The following is an 18172-nucleotide window of genomic DNA, read 5'->3' on the forward strand; positions in this document are numbered from 1 at the left end:
TGACTTCAACATCTTCCTCCCGGGTCAACGAGGCTGAGCACAGTAATAAAAGTTTAGACTTTCAATCACGAACAAACTTTTCTTCTTTCTCTGCAGAGTTTCCTGTTTGATCTTCCTGAAGGTCCTGACTACCCCTCGCTGGAGAAGGGCGACGGCAGCGCCGTCTCCAGCTGCCAGACAGCTCATTGTCTGCTGCCCAGGGACGGGCTCGCGGGAAATCCTGCCGGGGGGCTCGGGCGCGGGGCTGCCTGGGTCACTGCCGCAGCCCAGCCCAGGTCTGACAGTACCAGACACACGTCCCGGGTCTCAAGTGCCCCCTTTGTCAGGGCTGTAACTGCTGCCGAGCCACAGTGCGAGGTGGCAGGCAGGACGCGTGCTTTGTGCTGCGCCGGCTTCTGGGCACCGCGGTGCCGCCCCGCTGTGCCTGGAGCCACGCAGGCAGCAACCCAGGGCTGCACGCAGGGATTCGGTATCTTTGGTACCTGGTAAGGGCTGAGATGGCCCAGACGAGCTCCCAGATGTAGCCTGCTTGCCCCAAAGGTTTGGGACTGGTTGGAGGCCGGCCACCATGGAGGAAACCGAGGTGATGTCCGTGCAGTTGTGTGGCACAGTGCGCAGCTGAGGGCATGGGGCACGGCTGGTTTTGGGGCAGCTCTCAGTTCAACCTGCAAAATTCAGCACTGCTTTGTGACCACCTGGGAACAGCCCAAACACCATTCCTGTGGTGAGGAATGGGGCACCTCGCTGCCTGCCACTGCGTGCCCAGGAGCACAGGAGGGCAGTTTGTGAGCGGCAAACCAGCAAATTCGGGTTTGGGCTCCTTAATCTTGCAGCAATGCAGAAGCAGCACATGGCAGAGGGAGGTCCCGTCGGGGCTGTGGTTCGGGGAACAGCAGCGGGTGTTTGGTTGCAGCATACTGCCGAGGCTTGGGGAACACTCGGCTGAGTAATGCTGAGTGAAGAAAACTCATCAGAGCCGAGGAAAACACCCAGCCCGAGCACTATGGGGATTTATCAGGAAATCAACGGGTATGTAAAATGTGTGGGAGATTAGCTTGAAATTATGGTGTTATCAGCTTTGTATTTCATTCCTCCAGTAATAAAAGAGTTCCTCGGAGAAAACAGATGGTGTTTGCCTCCCCGTCACCCTCTCTTGTGGCCTGACAGCTTTCACTCCATAGCTGCTAGAAAAGCAGTATCTGCCTCCCTCCTCCCATCACTGCTGCTATCTCGGGGCGCATTGCAGCCCAAATCCCCCAGTCCCTGCCTTCCCTGGGGCTACCGGCAGCTAGAGAAGGGGTGTCCACATGGCATGGGCTGATGGGGGGGTGCACGCCTGCTTTGGGGGCAGTTTCTGGCCCTGCCGCAGGACCCTGGGCCTGGCCGTGCCCTGGGCTGGGACCCCCGCAGGGGCCGGGACCGGGCAGTTCCCAGGAGCGCGGCCACACGGCCGGGGTCACGGCGGGTTACTGAACTCGTGCCAGCCGTTGTTTTCCCCAGCACACTGCAGTCCATAACACGTCAGCTCCCACTCAGAAAAGCAATAGCAGGGCTATAAAGCGTATCTCCGGCACGGAGGTGAGGCAGGCGGTTTTGGGCTGAAGTCCGAGGGGCAGAGCGTGGGCAGGGAGGGTGCCCCGTGCCCCGGGAGGACGCCCGTGCCTGCAGCGGGGCCGGGCTCAGCTGGCTGCAGCCTGATCCATCCTGCCTGCCCCAGTGGGAAGGTGCCCAGGCTGCCCGGGCAGCAGCACGGGGTGCGCCTGCGCTCAGGCACAGTGAGCTCCTGCCACGATGCTTTCGAGAAGTTTCCCAACGGTCGCTTTGCCTAATTATTGTAATCTAAGTGACTGATGCCTTGTTTACAAGGAAGCCTTGTCTTTGTTCTAGAGATCTGCCCTTGAATCCTTGTCAAGTGTCAGTTCTGGTTTATGGATATTTTTGTCTGTCTACATCGGTTTATTTATGCACACAGTTCAAGCACAAAAGAATAGTTTTAGAGTTGGGAGTTTATTTCAGCTGTGTCAGAGGGGAGAAAAGGGGACAAGGATGATGCTGTGTGGGTATATATAGGCACGGTAAAAAGAGCTTTGCAGCCCCCTGACAGAAGCGTGACTGAGCAGCAACTGCTCACCGTGCGCATGAGCTGACGCCTCCCACTCAGGTTGCGATCTGCTGGGGGCTCAGCATCAGCGTGTTTTGCAATTTGTGCCCTGAAGTCATCAGCATCTGCCTGGGAGAAGCAAATCGGGTTAGCGTATGTCTTTATACCTACCTTCAGAAGAGAAATCTGCCTGTTGCCAGCGTCTGGCTGAGGCTCTTTTAGCCAAAAGGGAGTGGGTACTGTTATCAGCGCCCCTCCAGCCTGGGGAAGAAATCTGGGAGATGCCCTCCGAGCTGCGTCTTAGGGCTTGTAAGCCTGGCTGCTTAACTACAGCTCTTCGTGTAGGTCATGCTTCATATTTAACAGGTCAAACTGTAGTACATACACTGCAGGGCCCTTACTGCAGGTCATGTTGCTGAAGAGCCTGGTCCAAATCACCCAGACCAGCACGGTGAGCACTTTATTGCAGCTCATGCACTGCCTGGGGCTGCTCACACAGGAGCCGGCCTCTGCTGGGGCGATGCTCTGACTCTTCTGCTCCCACAGGTGCTCTGCTTCGTGGCGTGACATGGGGCAGGGCAAGAGAGAGCACTGAATGGTGTGGTCAGTACGTAAAGGCTTTTCAAGGTGAATGCAAAAGCCTTCATGCAGCTTGCAACCCTAACCCTTTCCCTCTTTTGTCTCTTACATAAGAAACCCTGAGAGAAAAACAGGTCAAAACAAGTGTTTTTGATCTTGCTGGCTTCCTGCATGGCCTGGCACTGCAGCAGGCTGCAGCATGTAACTGGTGTGCCAAATTGCCATTGTGGCTCTGCATGCGTTTTTCCATAATGTCCCCCATTGCCCCAGCTCCTCGGTGGGCTCCTGGCAGTGCGTGGGAGTGGAGAGAGGGGCATGGGGGTCCAGGGATTGTGGGGGCGGCTGGGATGTGTCAGGGAGCTCTGTGCATGCCGCTCTGACGCGAAACACAAATGAAAGTTAAAAAAAGTCCTCAATCAGTAAACAGCAGCGAGCGTGATGTGCCGTTAACGAGGCCGGTGAGCCCATCCACAAAAATCCCTCCATGCAGAAAGCTGAGTCAGTTCCGGCCACAATGAGGTTCGTGGAAGGAGCATTGACTGAAGCTGTTTAGGGAAAGCTGATGGAGAAAGTAAACAAAATCTGGTAGCTGTTTAACCCCAGAAATCCCCACTCCTCCACAAGCCTGACATCTGCCCCAGCGGGGGCAGCAGGAAGCTGTGGGGCAGACTGGGGGGCAGCTGCCCTTGCAGACAGGGTTGCACTCAGCAGCCTTGGGGCAAGGCAGGACGGGGGCACCGAGCTGCCCGAAGGGAGGCTGCTCCCACCGAGGGGCTGTGCCCTCATCCTCCCATGCCCTCGTCCTCCCGTGCCCTCGTCCTCCTGTGCCCTCATCCTCCCGTGCACGCCTCCCTGGGCACCAACCCCCAGAGGCGCAGGGTCCCGTCCCCCCCCAGCAGAACAGCTCCTGCTGCTGCCAGCTCTGTCCGGGCACTGCGAGGCAGGCAGCAGAAGCAGCCGTCCGCTACTCCCGGGCACTGTGTTTTGCCAGCATGCAGGTAAACACCAGGCCTCTCGTTCAGCAAATTAATTGGGAATGAAAAGAATTAATAGCCTGGCTAACCACTCCTGGCCTTACAGGAATCGTGTCCTGGCTCGCCTCGTCTGCTCACAGCGAATCCTGCTGCCAGCGAGTTCCCCCCGCACCTCGTTAGTAAAATAGTTTCCTCTGTGGCTTTCTCCCCGCAGGGCCATGGGGCTCCTCTCTGTTGAGGAAACTTCTTTGATCAGTAGAAATGACACCAGGAAAATATTTTCCGTTTCTGTCAGGATAAAAATGGCTCAAGTGAAGCATGATTGCTGAAAAAAAAAAAAAACAGAGCAACCCCGGTGCCTTTTCGGAAAGCTTCCTACTGTTGCATACAGTAAACACAGAATATATTTAGAAGCGGAGCCCAGCATGACACCGCCTCTTACTGCAATAATAGCAGAGTCTTTTCTTCTTTTCCTTTTCTATTTTTTTTTTTTATTTTATTGAAGAAATCTGTTTGACAGAGCTCATGGGAAACGTGGTACAGTTCTCCTCGTAAGCTCACCGCGGCTGTTGGAGACGCGGTCGTCTTTGTTTGCTCGTGTTTACCCTGGTCTAGCAACGGCGAGCTGCAGTGACTAATTCCACAAGCAGGCGATGGGGCGTACGTGGCGCTTCCTCTGAGCGGCACCGGCGCAACGCCACCGGCACAGCCAGTGATTAAACCCTGGCTCCTGGCATGAAAGGGCCGCGCCGAGTGTTTGGAGAAACCCTTCCCAGCCTCCGCCCGCTTTCCCCTTGCTGGACCGAGTGTGCACACCGGGGCTGGGCTCCCAGCGCCTGCTGCCTGCGCTGCTCAGCTGCGGAGATGCTGCACCATGCCCAGCGATGCCTCATGGCACTGGGGCAGAGTTTTCTAGGTGAGGAAACATCTGTAGAAAAAGGGCTCTGCCCAAGCAGCGTCATCTCCGCTAATCCTAAAATGAAAAACCCGGTGGAACTGGAGCAACAGGAGAGCTGAAGGAAAGGGACGTCAGTTTATTGCAAGTCTTCGTGTCAGACAGGTACTGCAGCCAGTGCCAGATGTCCCAAGCGCAGCCTTTTGGTATTATACATGCAAATGACGGCCATGATTTATTTATCGGAAAAATCCGTATTTCATAATAATGTACTTTCTCCATAGTATTTATTATTTAAATTACCCGAGCTCCTTATAAACCAGGAACCTGCTGTGCTCAGCTCTGAGTAAATACAGAAGAAGACAGCCCCAGTCTCAGAGCCTGCAGTCACAGCGTGCACACTACAGCTGCCCCAACACGGGGCGAGGACGGCTGCCTGCCCTGCTCAGCACCGCCGAGGGCTCAGCACCTCCACCCCAGTCTCCAGCCTGGGAACTGCGGCCACAGCGAGTGTGGGGCCATGCATGGCCCTGCCCCTGTACGCCCCAGGATGTTTCTCAGCCTCTGTTCTGATGAATTTTTCATGTTCCCTCAGTCTTTGGGGGAGGGGAGGTACAAAGCACACCCCTCTCTTCCAGCTGTGTGTTATTTCCTACAACAAGGCTGCAAACACAATCCCAAAACATTCCCATTGCTAGCAGAGGTCTCTGGCAGGGCTGCAGCAGCAGCGTGCAGTTACTGTGATATTTGTAAGGAGGTCAAAGACCTTTGCCAAGACACTGCTTTAGCTCTGGCTAGTTTCCAAGCTGTTTGCCCCATGCCAAGCTATTTTTATTCTCATGCTGATGTTTTGGTTGATGGTTCCTACTATTTCCAAACAGCTTTAATGGTGCAATGTTTTATAAACGCTGCCCATACCTTGGAGACTTCAGGGTTTGAAATAAAGCTCTTTCCCAAAGGTCCCCCTGGGGAGCCCTCCATCTGGTGACTCGCTTTAGGACCGGTGCTGGGAACCAGCACCAAATCCCTGGGAATACACAAACAGCATTTGTCTGACACTGAGCTCAGAAACAAGGTGCCAAGAGCCGCAGCCGCAGGAGCACAGCCCTACGGCAGCCTTGGGCAAACAAGTTCCTCGTCACCTTGTCCCAGCGCTGCTGCAGCGCTGAGCCCGCACCTGAGCAGACCGCACACTGCAGCAGCAAGCCAAAAATGGGAAAATCAGGATTCAGCAAACAGGCTGCAGCTACCACGAGGCAATGGAGAGCAGTAAATGTAGCTGGGGCAGGGATGCTTGTCTGCCTGTTAGGGCTGGGTAGGTAAAACACTCCAAAAAGCCAGAGAATTAGTTGTGGTTGCCCAGGGAGCACAGGGAGCCCTTCCTGCCCTGATGGAGTGTTCCTCCTGGGCGGGTGAGGCTGCTGCCAGCTGCAGGAGGCAGGTCCAGGAACACGTTGGCAGGGACCCCTGGGCAAGGAGCGTACAAAATGGAGTGTGGCAGAGCAGGCAGAAGGGGAGAGACAAACGGCAGGAAAAAATCTGCCAGAGCGAGCTGTGGCTGCCTCGGGGCGCTGCGCCCAGGGCATCCCCAGCACAGCAGTGCCGGCAGCCCCTGTTCATCACGGTGATGGCTCTTCAATCTGTTCCTCACTCCCCTCCCATATTAGGCATAATTTAGCAGCTCCTCTCTCCTCCTCCTTCTGTGCTGTAATTAGCACTTTTTGGCTTGAGTCATGTCCTTTAATCATATCTGGACTGCAGTCACTCCTGCCGAGGTGAGTAATTCCCCAGGCAGAGATAAAGCCCTCTGCACTTCTTGAGTTTTTGCCAGGTCAAGCATTCAGAGGGATGCAGTGGCAAGAGCATGTACCAGATACAGCATCGGGTCTCGGGCAAGTGGCAGTGCCAAGAAGGTTAAGGCAATTATTTCCTGTGCCCTCCTGTTCCTCCCAAGTGGGAATTGCAAAGCAAACTCGGTTGTTATTACTAAATTGCTGTGAGACCAGTGGCTGAGCTGTGCAGGAGAGGAGAGTGCGACTCAGAGACAAGTACTTTGCACAGATTTGTCCCCACTGGTACATGTCCATCATGGCAAGTCACTCGGGGACAGCCCCCGGCTGTGATACAGGGACAGTTGGGGCTGCGGGTACAAGGTTTAGGGCTCGTTGCTTTCCCAGTGCACGGAGGGCAGAGCGGCTGTGCAGGGGGCTGCGTTCTGGGCTGTGACCGGCCGCAGACCTGCAGCCTGAGGTCTGGGTGCCAGCCAGCTCTGGGCACCGGCCCCCGAGGGTTTCGGGGAGTGGCTCTGAGTTAAATGGGAAGAGAAAAATGGGGGTGAAAACGAGCCGTGCTGGAACAGAATGGGATGTTGCAGAGAGGGATGTCAGGCACACCTCGGGCAGGAGCAGGCTGCAGTTTCAGGGGGCCTTTAGGATAATGATGGTAGCTGAGGGATCCCGAGGTGGAGCTGCAGACCTCCCGGGCACTTAAGGAAAGTTGGTTGTGAAACGTTTTATAGCGTATGAGGAGCTCGTAAGGCAGCCAGAACCTGGATAATGGGGGATTTTAATTACTTGGATATTGATGGACATCATAACTGTGCAGCAAACCACAGAGGGAAGCCTGTGGCTAGAGGGGAGAGCAAGATTGATCTATGCGCAGCATGTTAAATAACCTAAACTGTTTGGAGCTTCTTCTGGCCCTGGCTCCAGGAGCACAGCCAAGTATGATAAATAAGGTTGGGGTTGAGAAGTGTCGAGAATCCAAATGTTTATATTCTTGTTCGATTTCAAATATTCACCGGAGCGGTAGCAGGAGTCGTGGCAAAGCACTTGCTCAGCGTGCCAGGCGGCTGCGAGTGCTGCGGGAGCGGTGCCGGCCTCCCAGCCACCACAGGGAGCGGCTGCAAGTGGGGAGAGGCAGCTCGGGAGCTTTTACACAGAGTTTCTGAGAGCTGGGAAGCACCTGGAGCACCCCTGGCCCCCATGTCACCCCCCCAGGGCCCACCAGAGATTCCAGCTGCCAGGGGAGGGCAGGAGCTGCGCCGTGCTGGGCCGTGCTGGGCCGTGCTGGGCCGTGCTGGGCCGTGCCTGCCGGGCGGGCCCCGTGCTGCAGTCTCGCAATGGAAATGTGTGCATCAGTCCGGCTGGGGCAGCACCTCTGTTTGTATTGATAAGGCAGTTTTCTGTGTGGGCAGTGCTAAGTTGGGTCTGCAGCCGCTGCTCTGCTTGCAGCTGAGGGCTGTGACATTCCTGTTGGTTTTTGCATCAGCTCTCTGGCAGGGATCTTTCCCAGCTGATCTGGCAGGTGCTGCCTGACTCAGGGGGGTGGAACAAAGCCCGGGCACAGCCCCAGCCCAGCAGCGCTGCTGGGCAGCTAAACGAGGAGAAATCCACCTGGGAGCTGGGCCTGGGGCAGCAACAGCTCCGAGAGGGCCCCGAGCTCCCTGCAGGGAGCAGCGATCACAGGAACTTGCAGGAATTCCCAGCCTGGCCCTTGGGCACATCCAGCCGGGACTGCTCTTTTGCTGTTTGACTTCAATAAAAAGCTGAATAAATGGGCCTAATCCTGCCCGGTGCTTCGGGTGCCCTGCAGGCTCTGGGCAGCGACCAGCGCCGTGCACCTCTCTTCAGAATTTCCTTTGCTCTTGCACAAGAATTGCCAAGCGCTGTGTTATTTTCAAATGTGTTGTGGCATCTTTAGGCACGGGGCCCGCTAAATTATTTAAATGCAATGTGCCTCCAGTCGTAATGCACCTGAGACCTTAGATGTCTGCGTCTTGTGATCAATATTAGACAGCAGTGGTTTGGAAACAGAGAGAAATCAAAGCCCTCGCAGAGAAGCTGTCCCAGCCTGCCGGGAGCAGAGGCAGGAAGGGGCCGTGCATCACTGTCTGGGCGCTGAGCGCGCAGGGCCCGCCCGCACCGACTTTAAAGGAGATGAAGCTGATTAATGCCTGCGCTGTCACTGCATGCTTCTCTCTCACAGCGTTTCGTAAACTCTAGTCAGATCTGATGAGCCCTCGCTGTGTCGTTTGTCGGCCTGGGAAAGCCGTGGGCTCAGAAGCAGTTTCTGAGGAAGCACACAGCAATGCAGGCGCCTTCCTCATCCCCGCAGCAGTGCTGGCAGAGCCCAGGATCCCTGCAGGAGGATCCCGGAGCCCTCCCACCTCTCCTCTGGCTGCCCCACTCCATTTCCCTGCTGGGGGGGCACAGATCTGCGCCCTCCCTCCCCTGGTTGAGCTTTGCCGGGGCTCTGCCCGTGCAGGGGCAGGGAGTGAGGGCTCCAGGAGGGTTTGCAACAAGGACAGCGCCTTCTGGGGCCCCTTTGCCTTTACCTGGCGCTGGCATCGCTGCCGACCAGCCTTTGCTTAGGTGCTCTGCAGCACGGGGACAGCCCCCGCGTCTCCCCCACAATGGCCATCCGCATGAGCTTCCTGGGAGCCCTCATTATATTTTTCATTTAGCCAGAGTGACTTTTTTTTCCCCTCCAGTTTGCTGTTTGCCTGAAATGGTCTGAAATGTAATAGACCAAGACAATCATCAGTATGAAATATTTCCTACATAAAATATGCAGTAGCTATTCAGAAATGAAGATCGAGTGGAATGAGGGCTGCCAGACAAAGATTTAAAGGTGCTGACATGTTCCTATAGGCTGTTTACTGAAGATATCTTCGCCTAAGCCCCAGTTTTAAGACTGCCTTTCAAAAGAGGGCACAAAATAGAATTTAGCAAGGAGCTTTAATAATTCAAGGCGCCGTGCGCTGAGCTTTTTGTTACCCTTATGGGAATGAAACCTCATTTCAAAGGACCTTGACTTTCTTCTGATAGTGCAGGAGAAGTGGCACTGCCAGAGCTATTTTTGCACTGAGACACTGATTGGGTGTGAAACCTGTCTCTGGTGGCCGTGCCAGCACACCCGGGCAGACAAAACACGGCTGCATATGGCCTGATTTCCCTCAGGATGCCAACGCCGAGGGATTTGGGGGTGCTTGCTGTAAAATCAGGCCACTTGGGCATCTGGTGTTATGAAAAGCTGCGCAGCCGCCGCAGAAGTGTGGAGCACTCGTTGGCTGCTCTTGCTTCACGAGCTGTGGTGCTTCTGTCTCAGGCTGACCCCTGTCTTGGGCTGGGTGCTGCGTGTATCCCCTGCTCCAGAGCCCGCGGGAGGACCTTGTCTTCATCTGGGGAGATTTTCCTTTGCTGGGCCCTTTTGGAAACCGTATGTCCCCTGCCACAGCACAATGTTGATCACCAAGAATTAAGTGAACTCTGTGTGTGCCCAGAAGTTGCTGCATTACCCTGGTGGCATCCTGAACCCTCAAGCTGGTAATGGAGAATAAAAGCACACCCTCATCACTCGGCGCCTCACTGCCAAGCAACCACCCGCTCCTTGGGGCCCCTTGCTGCCCCTGTCTGCTCATGTCTCTCATCCACATCCCCCCTTCATCTGGCCCTGAGTGACTCCAGCAGACTCCAGTAACTGTGGCCCAGCCCCAGCCCCAGCATCCATTTCAGATGTCTGACTGGAAGCAGGCATTTTGGCAAGCAGACCTGTTAAATAATAGGGAGATGTGGGGCAATCAAGAGCCCTATTTTTTAGACCAGGCAGCTTGTTTTTGTCAGCCCAATGCCAGGTTCAGGCTGAAAGAATCACAGAATACCCCAAGCTGGAAAGGACCCACGAGGATCGCCGCATCCCACTCTGTAAAGGTGTGATGGGAGCTGGTGACCTGTGTCTGCCTTCATGGTTTGGGACCTGCACGTGCCCGGCAGCCCTGGGCTCTAAAGGAACGTGCCCTGCCGTGGTGTTGCAGTGCTGGACTTCATTGCTCGGGGGGCGAGAGGAGCCGAGGCTAACAGACGCGGGTGCCGAATGCAGCAGAAAGCTCCTGTCCTGCAAACCGATTGCGCCCCACAGCCCCCCCAGCACTCACTGCAGCACTCGTGAAACACAAACCCAAATTGTTCTTCATCTGCCTCCCCGCACCAGCCACGCTCCCCGCTCTGCGCAGCGCAGGATGCTGCTGCCACCTCGCGATGGGAGCGGGCTCAAGGCTGGGGGCCCGGCGCTTCCACCCGCGTCCTGTGCCCTTGCAGGGGAAGGGCGAGCCGTGCAGCACAGCCAGCTTTTAGGAATCCCAGCTTTATTAGCCTGTGCAATTCCCATGCTCTCCAAGTTGCTCCTGCAGCCTCCGCCGAGGGGCTCCGAGGTGCCACGCTCCTGCCGGTGCAGTGGGGCTGTGCTGGGTGCTCCGCAGGGGGCTATGGACAGTGGCACAGCGTTTGCACTGGCAACCTCCAGCAGAGAATCATGAAATCATGGAAAAATAATCACGTCAGATATGCAGACTGGGCCTGGAAGGGACCTGCTCCAAATTAACTCAGCCCAGAACTAGAACCTCCAGCAGCAGAGGTGCTTTGGGTGTGTATCTGCTAGCGCCAGCCTCCAGCAGCTGAGGACAGCAGGCCCATGGCAGCACCGCAGCCCTGGCTGCATTCGGGGATGAGACCCCAGTAGGGGCAGTGCCCGGCCTGCCAGCCGTGGGATCTGAGCCATGGTGGGGTTCTGGTGGGGGCAGCTGCCGTGCACGACCCCCAGGGATGGCGTGGGGCAGGCAGGGATGCTGCAGAGCAAGCGGCTTGGAATTAGGGAGGAGGGAGGCAGCTTGCTCTGAGCCTGGGACCTGTGTGAGTGGGAAGGGGCTGCGGGGAAGGAGGGAGGGTGGGAGGGGGTGTCAGTGACGGTCACCGTTTGGCTCATGCACTGCAGACACCAGCCTGAGTCCTGCGGCCTCCTGGGCCTGCCCTCAGCCGCCGGGGTGTCAGGCGCTTATCAGCCCGTCCCTGGTGGTGTCCCTGACGCTCTTCAGGAAGCTGAAGATGTGCGAACCCCCGGTCCCTTTGGCCTCCAGCGCGGCCGGGGGCCTCCCAGCCCAGCCGCCCACCTCCGCCCGCCCCGCCTTGGCTTTGGCCACGGCGATGTACTTGGTGACGATGGTGATGTGGCAGGACCTGAAGTCCGCCAGCGCGGTGACGCAGCGGTTGAAAGCCGCCCGCAGCCGCGCGTCCCCGGAGCAGAGCACGTGCTGCTTCAGGGAGGGGGCCCGGCCGATCTCCTCGATGAAGGCTCGGTGGGGAGGGGGCATGTAGTCCCTCATCCTGTGCAGGAACGCGGCTGCAAAACACCAGCAGAGGAAGAAAGAAGTTGAGGGGAGATGGGAGGAAGCTCTCGGAGCACGGCCAGGCTGCAGCCAGGGTGCCGGTGCGGTCGGTGGGCACGAGTCGCACACTGCAAAGCCTGGGTGTCCTTAACCACGTAGGTGGCAGGAAACCTGCTCAAGATACTGCAGCGTGATTCTGTGCCTGAAATGCAAGATGACAACTATTCCCATCTCTGATCCTGTCTCATATCTTGGTGAAATATATCCCTGCTAAGCTAGGGGCATGTGGGAAAACTATATAGATGCCAGGCGTTCCTTTAGACTGAAATACTGGATTTTCCTCTTCTTGCTTACTCCGTGAAGGTCTGTCTGTGTACCTGGAAAAACTAATAAAGTTAATAAACCAACAGAGGACCTTAGGAGCAGGTGTAATGTAAATCAAAGAGAAGAGGAGCTGCAGATAGCTGGGTCCCTTCCATAACGCAATGTAAATGCTCTCAAAACTCTTCTCAGCTGGCATTTGCTGGGGCTGCCCCTGCCCTTTCCTACCTGTGCTGATCCTCACCTGGATGCCCTTGGGAAGGCTGCGCAGGGGCGGCTGCATCCCAGCCAGGAGCTTACCCAGGGCTTTTGCCTCCCAGACCCCTGGGCTGGAGCCCAGCACAGGAGCAAGCAGGGGCCTGAGCCCCTCAAGTGCTGTGTTGGGTCCCCCGTCAGTGCCTGGGGAAGCCCTCTGCTTGCAGGTGCTGTGGCGTACTGCCTGCAAGCACCAAAATCCCAAAACAAACCTCCTGGTGGCTGTTCCCCTCTGCCCAACCCCACCTCTGTCCCCAGCACTGAGCTATGCCAGTTAGTGCCAGATAGGATCCTCCTCGCAGTCTCCTGTCCTCTCATCTGTCTTGGTGCAATAAATGAATTGAGAAAGAAAACCCATATTAGGTCAGTGCCTCATTAGAGTTGCTTTTAACCCTAAAAGGCAGGTTTTAGCCCTTGCCCTCAGCCTTTATTTATTGTTTGCTATTAGCGTGGTTTCACTAATTTCTGATAAATATATTCTGTTGTGGGCCAGACTATTGCAAAGCTATGTGAATGGATGAGCTCAGTTACTGGCAGGATGCTGGCATGCTCTGCTCCCTCATCTCTGTACCCATATATAACCTCAGTAAAAAGTTGACATGCAAAAAACAAAGTCTGTCCCTCCGGGAATTTATAGCAGCATGGAGGTGCTTGCCAGAGCCTCATTTATGGACTTCCTCTGTAATGTACTGGGAAGAGCCTCTTCCCAGCCAGATGCTGTGACAGGGCTTTGGGGAGGGCGAGCTGGAGACGCGGCCCTATCAGCTGGTAAATCTGCTGTGGGCAAAGCCACAGGAAATGTGCTGGCTTGGTTCTGTGCCCCCCAAATTATTAGTGATTTGTTTTAAAAGGAAGAAGTGTTTGACTTACTGCTTTCCTGGCTGTGGCGAATCCCCAGGAGCTCATCAAAAGCATGCAGGACGGTGCTCTGTGCCGCGCTCCCTCCCGAGAAGGCCATGGGCTCCTCGGAGACCCCTTCGTACACCAGCCCGTCCGGCATCGCAGGGTTGTCCTTCCAGCTGAGCCAGGCACAAGGTGCTCAGGAAGGGGGCGGCCACGCAGCGAAGCCCCCACGCTTTGTCAGCAGGTCAGACTGCAGAGAAGTGACCCTGGGCTGACAAGCTGGGGTAAAACCTTCCTGACCCCGTCCTTGGATCGCCTCCCCCTCACTGAGCCTTGCCAGCCGTCCTCAAGCACAGGATAAATTTGGGAACTGAACACCACAGCAAGGTGCCCAGCAAGGTCGCAGCTGTGGGGAGAAATCCATCGCTACCGTTCTTCCCACAAGTGAGGGATCGCAGTGTGGGGCTCCAGGCTCTGGCAGTCACCCCAGGGCACGCTCCTGGGACCAGCCCCTGCTGTGGCTGCGTCCCCAGCCCCTGGCCAGGTCCTGGGGGTTGGCACTGAGAGGGCAAGAGGGGATCAGCTGCCCTGCTGTGCAGCATAGAGCAGCAGCACCTCAGGCATTAGTTCCCTGAGTCCCCACCAGGAGCAGCCCGGCTGCCTCTGCACCAGTAAGAGCCACACAAGAGCTCCTCTGAGCCCCTGAAGTTTTGACTTTGGATTTTTCTCCATTCTTGCTGATGATGTCTTTAAAGACAGTGCAGGAGAGTCTCTATTTATTTAGCAGAGCACAAGGCCGTAATGTGATTTCCTCCCTCTTCTAAAGGACGCTCGCCCCCAGTAGGGCTGGGAACTGGGCAGCGCTGCTGCCCCCCCCCCGCCCCAAACACCATTAACTCTCAGCCCATGTCACAGTGGTTTATGCTCCTGTTGTGCAAAAATGGATAAATGCTCTCTTGCAAATGGAAAGAGAAGTTATAATTTCAGAGAGATAATGTGCCTGGCACAAAAATATCTCTTGACCTTCCGAAGAATGCACCATTTCATGAAGCTTTCAGTACTGGCTGTTAGGGCTGTTTGACTGCAGATTTTGCTCAAATTGCAGAGAAAATAGATTCATTATCAAATACCTTAATATTTTTAGCTCTCCCATGGATGTATTTATAGTAACCTCTACTAGTGGGAAGTTCTTCTAAGCAGAAGGGAATTTAAAAGGCATGTTTTTCCAAGCTGATGGCCATCAAGACAAGGTCAGTTGGGATAAAAAATGAAAGAAACATAATCAGGATGCATGGAGCCTTTTGACTGAGGAATGCTGAGATATGCCGAATAGAAATAAAAATAGAAACCCCCTGAGAAGCCCAAGAGCGGAGCAGTTTGGGATGCTTGCAGCCCAGCAGGGAAGATGAGGGATAACAAAACCACGGCACTGGGCTCTTTTTGCCATGCTGCTGCCTTGCCAAGCTGAGCAGCCCCAGCAGGGCTCCCCCTTCCCAGCAGAGCCCCCCCGCCCGTGGTGTCTGTGGAGGAATGGAAATGCTCCATACTCACCCAGAGAGAAAGATCCGGATCACGGCATAAAACACTGCTGGATCCACGTAATCTAGGAGGAAATTGGATCGGAGGTGTCACTGCGGGCAGTCTGCATCGGCGTTTCCCACGGGCAGGACCCTTATGAGCTGCTCTCTGGGCCAAGCACCAGCACATTGGCGCAGTGCAGCTGGTGAGCAGCCCCGTGCACGGCCCCCCAAGGGCTGCCCCAGGCTGCTGTTACCGTGCATCCTCTGCAGAGCCTTGCCCATGGCCCCGATGGCCGTCGCCAGCCCCTGCAGGGCCTGGTGCAGGGTCTCCTCGTCAAGCTGCCGGATGGCACGAATGGCCTGAGGGATCGCCTGCGAGGAGCAGAGGGGGAGCACAAAGCGATGGAGGGGCTGGGATGTGCTCGGGGTACTCGCTGGCAGCCCCGAGGGCTGGGCTCTGGGGCCAGGCAGCTGCAGGGCACAGCGGGGGGCTCGCGCCCTACCTTAATGCCAGGCACCGCCGCCTTCTCCACCAGGAAGGTGACGAGGATGAACCCCCTCAGGCTCTCTCCCCCGGGCAGCGATATGATGGGGTCCAGGTTCCTGCAGGGCGGGCAGCAGCAGCTTTCCCCCTGCCCTCGCCTGCCCCCCAGCCCTGACGCCGCATCCTGGCGGGGAGCTGAGCTCTGCTGCTGCCTCCCAGGGGTGGGTGAGATTTTTGGAGGAGCTGCTGCGTGCAGCCACCCCCCCACCCAGCATCAGGACGGACCTCAGCTCCCCCACCCATGCAAAATCCTTCCCGTTGCAGGGCCTTCTGCACCCCGAGCAAAGGGAAGTTGGCACAGGGCAAAAGGGAGCAACAGGCTCTGCTCTGGCTCTGAGGGATCCTGAACCCTCCTTGTGCCCTCGCTGGCTACAGGTCTGGTCCCTGGCAGCCAGGCTCTGCACAGCCTGGAACTGCCACGGTTCAGCCGTGACCGTGGTGGCTTTGCTGTTGTTTCAGTGGTGGTTGTGTGCCAAGGACCGAGCTGTTTTTCTTCTGCTCGTGTACCGAGAGAGAGGTTTAACCTAAGCAGAGCCCTGCAGTGTAGGAGCACTAAGCCAATTCAAACAAAACTAATACTGTTAGAAAATAAATAAGCATCTTAAATACTTACTCAATTTCCAGAGGCCTGCAGGCATTTTGGGCATTGCCAGCAAATACACAGGGAAAGGGGAGAGGGAGAGAGAGAGGTGTTATAAATCGTTCTAGCAATGGGCTGTGCTGCGTAACACAAACGAGTTTGCTCGCCAGAGGCAGCACCATCCCTGGGGCAGATGCTCCCGCTTGCCCCACACATGCCCATGGGGCAAATCCCCTCCCCGGCCCTTAGCTGTGAGCTGCCCCCCGGCTATGCTGGGTTTTAAGAGGTTTTGGTCAGGACTGGAGCTGTGCTCGTTGCTGCTGACCCGGCCGCAGGAGCCGCGCTCGCTGTTTACCCGCTGGGGTCCTTCCTCCTCCAGTTGGCCAAGACAAAGTCTGCGTGGCTGAGGATGGGGGGGAGCCCGAGGGCCTGCGACACCTCCCAGAAGGGGACGGCGAGGTGGCGGGGCAGGACCTGGGGGGCACAAAGCACGGGAGAGGTGGTGCCCCAGCTCCGGCCTTGGGAAGGAGGCTCGGCCTCAGCGGGACGGCTCTGGCTGCAGTCCCAGGGGAGCAGCGCAACCTGCGGTTACCTTCACGGTGCCCTCCTCGCCCTCCTGCCACAGGTAGCCCATGGTGATGAAGCTGAGCACCAGGTGGGCCAAGTACAGCTCCTCGCGCCCTCGGAGGTGCCGCGTGCTCAGCTGGGGCATCTACAACGAGACCCTGGTTAGCACGGAGCACCGCAGCCATACAGAGTGTATTCCCTGTGTGCCCCCCCAGCCAGGAGTGCCCCCCCCGTCACCTCTCCCTGCCCTTTTCCTTTCCCTCCAGCCCTGCACCGCTCGCTATGGACTGACTGGTTTGCTGCGTGCGATGGTTTCAGGAACCCCAGGGGTGTCACTGCCCCGTGCCGGGAGGACTGCGGGAGCTGCAGCTCTCGTGACATCTAGAGGGTTTCCCCTGCCACCGCACTCCGGCTGGGACAGCCCAGCAGCTGTGTCAGGAGCTATTTCTGTGCCCAAGGCTTTGCCTCTGCATCGTGTTGGTTATAACCAACGGTCCCTCTGTGCGCTTTCCATACACACCGCCCTTCCCTACGGCAGCACCAGCTAAGGCAGGAGCAGCACACACACACACACACACACACACACACGGAGCTGCCCGTACACGGGGATCCTGCCAGCAGTTTACCTGGTGAACGCGAGAGCGGAGCCGGTGGCTCGCAATCAGCTGGGGCAGCTCATGGGCGATCTCCATCCACGGGCCGTAGGGGGCCGGCAGCTCCGTCTTGGGAGGAGTTGAGAAGCAAGGGGGGGGCTGTCAGCACACAGCCCCCCGCACAGCGCCTGCAGCGCTCCCCTCCCTGTGCTCCAGCACAGCAGCACGGTGCTGAGGGCTGCTGCTGGTGCTGCTGGGGAGCCTGCACGGAGCTGGGGCAGGAGCCCACCCCGCACCCCCCAGCCTGCAGCATGGGCAGAGGTTTCTGCAGGGGGGGGTAAAGCGGCTGTCAGCCAGCCCGGGCTCCAGCATCCATCCAGCCCTGGGAGTCGCAGCTAATGGTTTATGTCTGGTTCCCCCTCTTGTAATATCAGCCTGCATGATGGGGAATTAATGGGCGATAAACAAGTATCTGCCTGTCCCTGAGAGCTCCCTCTGTAAATTGCGCCCCAGTGACAAATGGCTCTGCTTTCGGCATGGGAGAGTTGCCTTCTAAATTCTCTCCTCGTACTCCTGTGAAATCCTGTAAATCCAAGGCCAATATCTGAATTGCAGAGCTCCTTCCCCTCTCTCCTGTGCCACGTGCTGCAGCCAGTGTAATTTTTAAAGCGAGGAATTTGTCCTATGAAGCTGCCTGACCCGAAGTATCACAGGCATTGCTCACTGATTTTCCAAACCCTTGTAAAATAGCATTAAATGGACACCCAAACATCTCCAGCCCCTCCATTTCCCTGCTGTTTCCTGCAGCCCACGGGCACGGTGGCACGGCCATCTCCTACCAGAGGGTTGGGAAGCAGGAAGCCGTAATCCTCCGAGAGCTGAAACCGGCTCAGTGCCGAGGACAGCGGGGTCTCCTCCTTCCCATCGCCGGCCTCCATCCCCAGTGCTGGCTGTGGGGCCAGGACGCGCTGCAGCTCCGTGGAGGCACCGACTGCCCCGCGCCCGGTATGTGCTGAGCCAGCACAGTGCGCCCTGGCCACGAACCTTGTCCTGGGGGGGCAGGTGAGGCCCCGGCCGCCTGCGGCCAGAGGGGTCGAGCAAACACGATTAAAGGTTGCTGATAAGCCAATGTCGTGGAGCAAGCGCCGAGCCCCGTCCTCGTCAGCATCCACCTCTGGAGTGGGCTCAGGGAAGGCTCCTTGCTGCAGGCGGGGGCTGCAGGCTGCCCCCCCAGCCTG

At 57.0% G+C, this 18172-nt stretch overlaps 1 protein-coding gene and 1 long non-coding RNA gene across 2 annotated transcripts in view; one reads left to right on the forward strand and one right to left on the reverse strand.

Moving 5' to 3' along the window:
* LOC139999357 (uncharacterized) overlaps positions 1 to 1108 on the forward strand; it is a 28788-nt gene extending 27680 nt beyond the window's left edge. Inside the window, exon 3 of the long non-coding RNA XR_011804740.1 lies at positions 97 to 1108. This is a non-coding gene — a long non-coding RNA (uncharacterized lncRNA). The remainder of the gene's footprint in view (positions 1 to 96) is intronic.
* A 6999-nt stretch (positions 1109 to 8107) lies between these two features.
* On the reverse strand, positions 8108 to 17983 carry IDO2 (indoleamine 2,3-dioxygenase 2). The gene is made up of 10 exons (XM_027443603.3): positions 17774 to 17983; positions 16968 to 17063; positions 16367 to 16486; positions 16130 to 16248; positions 15808 to 15822; positions 15154 to 15253; positions 14905 to 15022; positions 14682 to 14733; positions 13158 to 13306; positions 8108 to 11725 (listed from the first exon to the last, which is right to left on the reverse strand). The coding sequence occupies exons 1-10, from the start codon at positions 17870 to 17872 to the stop codon at positions 11373 to 11375; spliced, it is 1221 nt and encodes a 406-aa protein (XP_027299404.3). The 5' UTR covers positions 17873 to 17983; the 3' UTR covers positions 8108 to 11372.
* Between the last annotated feature and the right edge of the window lie 189 nt (positions 17984 to 18172).

Source organism: Anas platyrhynchos, chromosome 23 (assembly GCF_047663525.1).
Source record: "Anas platyrhynchos isolate ZD024472 breed Pekin duck chromosome 23, IASCAAS_PekinDuck_T2T, whole genome shotgun sequence".
Lineage (NCBI taxonomy): Eukaryota > Metazoa > Chordata > Aves > Anseriformes > Anatidae > Anas > Anas platyrhynchos.

Excerpts from the sequence above, each read along its gene's own strand:
- IDO2 (XM_027443603.3), bottom strand. The coding sequence starts at position 17,872 with ATGGAGGCCGGCGATGGGAAGGAGGAGACCCCGCTGTCCTCGGCACTG. Across the intron at positions 16,249-16,366 it reads GCGAGGAGGGCACCGTGAAG|GTCCTGCCCCGCCACCTCGC; the intron begins GTAACCGCAGGT and ends TGTGCCCCCCAG. Across the intron at positions 11,726-13,157 it reads TCGCCACAGCCAGGAAAGCA|CCGCGTTCCTGCACAGGATG; the intron begins GTAAGTCAAACA and ends GGTGTTTTGCAG.